Raw genomic sequence first — 8,357 nt, forward strand, 5'->3', positions numbered from 1 at the left:
GGGTGGGTGACACTAATTAGGCAGGAGAAGGAATGTGAGATCTGGGAGGAATGTGAGATCCGGATGGTGAAGGGGCAGGAGGCAGCATTACCCCAGCATGGGAAAGTGCAACCCCTCTGTCAGGGCAAAGAAATTGCAGTTACTGTGGTTTGTAGCCAGCTTCTGTGAGTGACCTCTCCAGGGAGCTACTGTGGGAGGTTGGGACAGACCAGCAGGGCCAGGTGGGAGCAGGATGTGGGAGAAGGGAGAGAGGGAATAGAGGCCTGTACAGCCGGTGGACAAGGACCTGTGAGACTACAGAGGGGATTGGGAGTCTGGGGCTCCAGGGCAGGGGAAGTGGGGAACTGAAAGCTTTGGGGAGAAAGAATTACAACAACATGAAATAATTTAAGGTGGGAGGTGTGGAAGGTGGGTTTCTGGGGAAACAGTCCTGGATGTTTGGGAGGTACTGGAGGCTTCTGAAGTTCTCACATTTGTATATGGGAACGGTAGGGGAGGGGAGGGTTAGAAAAGCAGGGCTTGCAAGATCCAGTGATTACAGTTAACTTGTTTGCTACCTGAAACAGGACCCCTAGAACCATACAGAAAAGCTGTATGTGTGCAATCTAGGATATTCACCTTGAGCATAGCCCAGCACTTTCACTCCCCTTACTGTAAACTGTGGAGGTATTTCAAGAAACAGGATCTCTGAGCAAGGAGGAGTTAGCAATCAGTCTGTGCTCTTTGAAAGGTGTTTCCCAATAACTCCCTTGCAGCTATTTTGAGGAGCAAACATCTGTGCTCCTGACATATAACTGAATCAATGTATGTTCTGCTCCCCCAGAATTAAGCAGGAGAGTTAATGGACCCTCAGTCCCAGGTAGTGTAAAAGATTGCCTAAGGTAGTTGCTTTATTTCAGCCCAGGGTTTCAGTCTCTCATCTCTGTTTACTGCAGACACATATTTGTCATTACACTTAGGATGTTTGGACTTGGAAAAGTGTCTGTCACACCAGAAGTAATGCAGAACCTCACTGGCACTATGGGAGCTAGTCCAGATATATTGTGTTGTGAGAACAGAAAAATGAATCATTTCAGATTTCCATCCAGGACCAGTAGAGCAGCTGCAATAGCAATAATAGTAATGATTAGCAGGGAAATGTGAATGCTCTTAATCTGAAGTCAGACACACACATTGAGATTTTGTTCTCAGTTATCATCTGCTGAACATAGGCATATAAGTTATCGGGGTTTGTGTTCTTGGTCACTCCAGGTGGGAGATGGGAACCCACTAAGGCTTTGGAAAGCCTCGGTTGAAGTTGAAGCTCCCCCATCAGTTGTCCTGAACCGAGTGCTGAGAGAACGCCACCTCTGGGACGAGGACTTCTTGCAGTGGAAGGTGGTGGAGAGCCTGGACAAGCAGACAGAAGTTTACCAGTATGTGTTGAACAGCATGGCTCCTCACCCCGTCCGAGACTTTGTCGTTCTCAGGTAAGCTCAGGGCAGTTCTCTGGTACCTTTGCCTCCTGCAGCGCAGAAAGGAAGATCTGGACTTATCTCAGCATTCACATCTGTGTAATTGCTCTCCAGGAACACTACTTCTGGGCAGCAGTGTTGATTTCTCAAACTGAATTAGTCATACACCTAGAGCATGCTGACCTTTTCTCTGATGTAATTTGAGTAGCACATACTCCTGAGGCCATAAATATCATTTCTTCCTCAGAACAGATGTCTGATAATAGCTGCTCTTCTCTCTTAGCTTTGTTTGTTGTCAAAACAGTGCAAATAGAACCCAATTGTTTTTTACGCTGCTTTTGCTGTTCTCTGGGGAATGTTTGATGTTTAAGAGCCAAATGTTTAGAAGAGAAGAAAGTGATGCTTTTAAGCTAAGGCTGTTATACAGTGTCTATATAAGTTATTATCTTAAATTTTCAGTTGATACCTGTGTAAATGAAGAAATGCTGATCCATAAAAATCCTAGTGTGGAAATTAACTGGAAGAGGCAGTAGATTTGTATTCTCTCTTCCAAGGGATGACTTCTCTCAAATAAATGTATAGCTGTGTATCAATATTCCACATTCAATCCCAGTTCTGCCATTGTCTATCTGCCTGCACAGAACAGTCAAAAAAAGCCCCTCTTATGCACCTTCTGCCTTTGAAATCCTGGCCTTTGCTTGCTAGGAGCTATTGTGGAGCTGCTGACATATTTCACTTACAGGGTCAGTCCTACAGTTATTTATTTCAGGATGATTTTGAGCATTCCCATTTTTGGTCCCTGCTTTCTTTGATTGAAATGATGTGCCAGAGAAATACAAAGCAGGTTTGACAAAGGAAGTAGTCCAGGGAGTCAGAATTGTATTAAAGGGAATGAAGACTGAAGGAAAAAGATGACCCAAATAAAATATAATTATGAAAGTACATCCCTTTTATGAACCTTAGTAGTCTCTTAAAGGATGACAACATGCAGATATTGTTGGTATAAGGGAAGAATTATTGGAACTCTTAGGGGAAGATTTAAAAAATGCTTTCTGAGACCAATGCTCCCATTAGTCTGTTTCCTTTGCCTTCCCACGGTATACTGGGCTAAATTAACTATTTTATAATCAAATATATGTTATATATTTTATATAATTATGTATCTATCATTGTTTTATAAATAATCTTTTTATATAATGTCATTAGCTTGAACCAGTGATAAATTTGGCCCTCTGCATGGCACTGAGAAGAGAGTCTGTGAGCGGCGGGGAGGTTTTGATGACCGTAATTTGGTCCTCTCATTTGCCACTTAGTTCACTATTAGGTTTCGTGGTGGTTTATGTTCTTTAAAGACCTGCTGTGCAGTCACATCAGTTAAAGGAAAATCCTGCTATCGAGTTCTCATTCTTTTCACTAACCCAGGCAGAATGACCCCCAAGGACTGAAATACATATAATAAAAATGAATCCTGGTGGGTTCTTAAGGGCTGAAAACAGTCAGATTCTGTTGTTTATCTCTTTTGATTGATATCATTAAGTCTAGAGCAAGGTTAGCCAGCAATACCTCAGTCAATTTGATACCTTATGATTGGTGGGAAGTGAACAGTGAAATTATAATACACCTCTGGGGACCTGAATAAATATATTTTAACAGATGGCAATTTTCTCCTTCTCAGTCAAACTTTGGGCTGTGAAAGGATCAACTTAGTTGTTCCCTTTTTTTCAATGTGACAGTCATAACAAGGGGATTAGGCTCCCTAGAGAAGACTCTGGTGGTAAGAGGAGAGGGAAAATGTTTCATATGCCTGGGATACGACACAGCTCTCAGCTGCCCTGCACAGGCATCACTTTTATTAAAGAATCCACAAGTGCTTAATGTTCATTAAGTATGACAGCATTTTGGTGAGTTAGGTGCCATGTCTGATTTTACTACTGTAAGGCATTTAAAGAACTACTGAAACCGGCCTAAATCCATATGACTGGGAACAGGAGACATAAGTCTTCTGAAATCTCTGGGATAGAGAACTTTCCACTTCCCAAATGGCCCAGGTAGTGCTGGGTAGTTACCAAAATGATGTGGGAACATCTAAAAACTGTGTGAGCGCTTGCAGGAGGTGGTTCAGCATTTCTCTTACTGGATCTCAGCTGTGATTTCCTTCTCCCAAGTGTTTCATCTGCCAAGATAGCTCATCAATTTTATTAATGCCCAGGCACAGTAAAACCTTCTGGTCAGTATCTTCCTGCAGTGTCTTGAATAACAGCTCAGTTTCATGTAAGAAAAATGCATAATGTTAAAATTATCTGCTGAAGTCCAAACTTGAACAGTCCTTGAAAGCAGCTTACCTGCTAAAATATGATACTTCCCAAGGAAGCACAATCCCTGGCTCAGACAATCCACAGCAAGATGATGCATGTTGCACAGCACAGTGGGAATTTCTCATTTCTTCCCACAGCATACGAAAGAGCACAGACCTATCCTCTGAGATTCAGTGCAGATGAGAAAGATGTGAGACACAAGGGTATATAAAGAATGCTTACAGAACAACAAAAAAATGTTAAGTATTAAAGTCTAGGTATCTTGAACCTGGTGGAAAACTTCTCCATGTAAGAGAGGCCAGAAACTTCGGATAGAAAATGAATGAAAGGACTTTTTTTTTTTTTCCATTTAGAAACCCTTGAAACATATTCTGGGTACCAGTGAGAATTTCTGCTGTTCTAAACTGCACTTCTTGTTCTGTAAGCCTGCATGGGTGCAATGCCCAGTTTCAGCTTTTGCTAGATGGCTTACCCTTGGTCTTTCTCCTTTCCAAACCTTTTGTCTTGCTGCAAAAGGCTCTGGAATGCTAAGAGTTACAAAACACTCCTGTGGAGAAGCAAAACTTCTCCACCTGGAGCCACACAGATGGGTTGCCATTCCGCACTACGCTCAGACTACCAGCTGGGGAGCACAAAACTCTACCAGGGACTCCTAGGACAGTGCACTGGCATTGCAGGCAACAAGGACAGGCAGACAAGCAAACTGTAACTTTAATTCTGATTCTTATTCATGTGCCCAAAAGTTTCATCGCTGACGTGATTCTGTCTTGCATCCGTTCCTGCAGGACATGGAGGACGGATTTGCCCAAGGGGATGTGCATGCTGGTTGCCATCTCTGTGGAGCACGAAGAGGCTCCTCTCATGGGAGCTGTGCGAGCCATCGTAATGGACTCCCAGTACCTGATAGAGCCCTGCGGCTCAGGAAAAGCCAGGCTGACCCACATCTGCAGGATTGACCTAAAGTAAGTGTCCCACCTGCACCACGTAATGCCCATTCAGCAGGACAAAACCCTCAAGCTCAGGGTGGGGAGATGTTGGGAACAGAGGACATGGTTAGGGTAGCTTTGCTGCTTTGGAGTTTTCCTGCAGTGTTTTCTCTCCGCTCAGTGCCTACCAATGTTAGGATATGATCTTAGAAATAGAATCTGCTTATTTGATTCCTGCAAGGGAGCACTTCAGAGTACACTTAAAAAGACAAGTATTTGAATCTCCACCACCACTGTGGGCAGTGCGGAGCAAGAACCATGGCAAGCATGTTTCTGTGGGGCATGTTTCTTGAGTACTTGAGTTTCTCAATAATTCTCTTTTCGTTTCTTTAGAGGACATTCCCCAGAGTGGTACAACAAAGGTTTTGGACATCTGTGTGCAGCAGAAGTTGCCAGGATCAGAAACTCATTTCAACCTCTGATTGCTGAGGGACCAGAAACAAAAATCTGAGGAAGTGTTCCTGGGAGCATGTGAGCGTAAATCAGGGTCTGGCAGGGAACAGGAATACTGAAAGCAAAGGTCTTATTTAAACTGCAGAAATCTGACCAGCCCTGGGTCTATACAAAGCTGAAAAAGGAATTTTATAGGAAAGTTCTTTTATTCTGAAGAATTCACCTTCCCCCCTCCCCCCCATCCACTCTGTATTAATTTTGATTATTGAACTAAACATTTCTTCAGAGAGCTTTTATTACTTTAAAAACAGATTATTGCCATTGCTTGTATGTTACATAACTCTGGTATTTAAAGGCTTCTAAGAAGCATATTTTAATTGTAAATAAATAATGTACAGTATGTATATATTTATCTATATTCTATCTATATATATGTATATGTATAAATTAATTATTTTGTATATAACTCAGTGCAAATCACTTGCATCAGTTGGACCTTAAGTGGATCTGTCACTTGTTTCTTAGTGTGTCACTCCTACATAAGCTGTGTGTGCGGTTATCACAGGACTACCAGGCATAATTCGTGTGATAACAAACACCTGTTCTCAAATATGTTTTGTGTTTGTGTGTGCTATGAGAAGGTACCTAGAAATAGATGTAGGAAGAATTACCGGAACTAAGGAAGAAGGAGGTTAAAGTGCATTTTAAAATAATGAGGAAGGACTCAGTCTCACCAAATAAAATACATGGAGATGCATCTGAGACAGATGCTGTGGAGGCCATTTATGTTCAGCTGCAGAACTGTGACTTTTAGTAGAAGGTGTTGAACGCTTACCTGTTGCCTTAATCCACAGTGTCTGTCAGTAGAGAACCTCACTGTGTGCAGTGCTCCAGGTAACTGCTCATCCTCAGACAGCCCGAGGTAATGCTGTGTATCCTGAGATGGCTGAACCCAGACTGGTAACTTATTAAGCTGTAAATTAATTATTTTTTGTAAGCATTTTGTCTAGGTTCTGAGTGTTTCTGTGTTCTTTCCTTCCCCCGTAGAGATGGCTAATCCAAAGCAGGTTTTCCACATCCAGTGGACACAAAGACATGCAGATGAACACCATGCCTTTTAATACTCTTACTATACAAATAACTATGCTTTTTTAAAATTTTAAACACATCCTGGAGATTTAAAAGACTAAATAAATGCTATTCTTGGAAAGATTGCTTTTATAGTAACAGCAAGCATTTTCATCTTATATTGCACTGATCTGCATGATCCCACCTCTCTAGGCATTGGTGGGAGCAGGATTAGGACTACGAGGAGTAGGAGCCATTTAAGCCTATTATATAATTTCATTTTCAGGGACCTATTGCTAATGGAAGAATGCTTTAAAAGTAATAATAATAATTTGTCGACATTGCCTTTGAGGCAGGGTTCTATTTTGTTTTTAACTAACCTACAACCAAAACGTTATTACATCTATGACTCAGTAAGAATGTACAAGCCTGATAATACTGTTCTTCATTAATCACATTTGTTCACTTAGACTTTATTTATTGCTGCATAAACCAGCGGAGTCACTCACAGCCAGTGTTTCAGCTCAGTCCTTCCAACAAAATCCAGAAAGATTAGTATGAGGTCGATTAAGCAGGATGCATTTCCTATGTAAAGCTTTGTGCCCTGACTCAGTGAATGAGGAAGTCTCTCCAAGGCCAAAGCTCTGAACATTCCCCAGGTGTGGGACTGTGTTTGCTGACAGCTGCTAGAGCATGACCCCATGCGCCATCCTGCACACACGTGGGGGCTGTGCTGGCAGGGGACAGCCCTGTGAGCTGAGGAAGCAGACCTGTGGGAGTTCAGGGTGGACAGGGTAACCCAAGGTGACCCACAGTGCTCCAGCATTTCCTTGTGAAGGAGCAGGACGCAAAAAAGTCACTGTCCTTTTTCCCATGAGCTGTGTCACTCATCCTTTTTTGTGCAAGACCCAGGATCAGGGATGTTGGCTGCCTGGGAGCTCCTGCCTCGAGTTCATGGCCAACAATAGTTACAATGTGCAGCTGTCACAAGCTTTAAGTCTGCAGACAGGGGAGCACTCACAGGGCCCTTACATGGCCATAGTGGGGTCTGGCAGTCACAGGCTGGCTGCAGGGCACCACCACTGCCCAGGCTCAGCCTTCCCAGGAGCAAACAGTGCCTCCCTAGCTGGGAATGCCATTCCAGGAAGCACCACCTCCTCCCAGAAGCCTGTGGCCATGGCAGCAGATTTCATGCCGGCTGTTTTCCAAAACATGAGCAATTAAGAGTACTTCTGCTACATTAGTTTACATAAATAAATATAACAGTGCCACAGCATTAACAGGCACAGAATTTCTAGCCCTGGGAATGGCAGTGTCTGGCAATAAATAATGTCTTAAGGAAAAGAAGGGAAAACCTGGGCAGTTTTATCCTGTCTCACAAGTCATTGCTCAGCTAGAAGAGGCCCTGGGCCACCTGCCACCCTTAGCAAGGTAGGGTTGTTGTCCTGCCCTTGCAGAAGCTCTGTCATGAGTTTCTGGCATCTCCAAGCCATTTATTGTTGAAATAAGATTTCTTCAAAATGCACATTATGCCATGTCTACCATTCAGTTACCACAGTATTTTGTATTGTTACATTGATACATTATGATAATTGCATTTTTAAATGTTATACTCATATCAATACCTCATATTTTTACCTCATCTGTTGGTATCAGTCATTAGTTGTAAATAAGTAATTTCAGAGTTGAATAAATTTGCATACACTAAAGAATTGTGTTTCTTTGTGCTCTTTTTTCATCCATTGGCTCAAGAAATGCTGCATTTAAGCCCTTGATTTCTTTATTGCAACCTGCTATACACTAAACTGTTCTGGTGTGGGACTTCAGTAAGGACTGCAGGCTCAAAATGATATTGTTGTCCATTATACTTAGCCTGTAGTATCCTTATGTATACATGACCTTCACAGCAAAGATTGTTTTCCAAATTCAGCCATGTTTCTGCATCTAAATTCTTGTCAATAATGTAGGTCTAGGTTCACAGAGTGACTGGAGCTGGGAGGGTGAGTGATGGGTTCACATGGACATCAGCCTTCTCAAATCCATCAAGCCACTGCAAAAGAGTAAAAGGTGCAGTGGCATGATAGTGATTGGTTTTTGTCTTACACATTCTGCAGATGGATTAAATGTTCCTTTGGATGGGT

The 8,357-nt window shown here is 42.5% G+C and overlaps 1 protein-coding gene across 9 annotated transcripts in view; it reads left to right on the forward strand.

Annotated features, from left to right (window-relative positions):
- STARD13 (StAR related lipid transfer domain containing 13) overlaps window positions 1–7,905 on the forward strand; it is a 285,456-nt gene extending 277,551 nt beyond the window's left edge. For all 9 annotated transcript variants that reach the window (XM_014249607.2, XM_014249609.2, XM_088068354.1 and 6 more), the window contains 3 exons: window positions 1,252–1,469; window positions 4,555–4,731; window positions 5,089–7,905. In XM_014249607.2, the coding sequence (XP_014105082.2) occupies window positions 1,252–1,469; window positions 4,555–4,731; window positions 5,089–5,206 (513 nt within the window). In that variant the 3' untranslated portion in view covers window positions 5,207–7,905. The remainder of the gene's footprint in view (window positions 1–1,251; window positions 1,470–4,554; window positions 4,732–5,088) is intronic.
- Window positions 7,906–8,357: the final 452 nt, after the last annotated feature.

Source organism: Pseudopodoces humilis, chromosome 2, assembly GCF_049639895.1.
Source record: "Pseudopodoces humilis isolate 2021_Gansu_Grassland_sample_001 chromosome 2, ASM4963989v1, whole genome shotgun sequence".
Classification (NCBI taxonomy): domain Eukaryota; kingdom Metazoa; phylum Chordata; class Aves; order Passeriformes; family Paridae; genus Pseudopodoces; species Pseudopodoces humilis.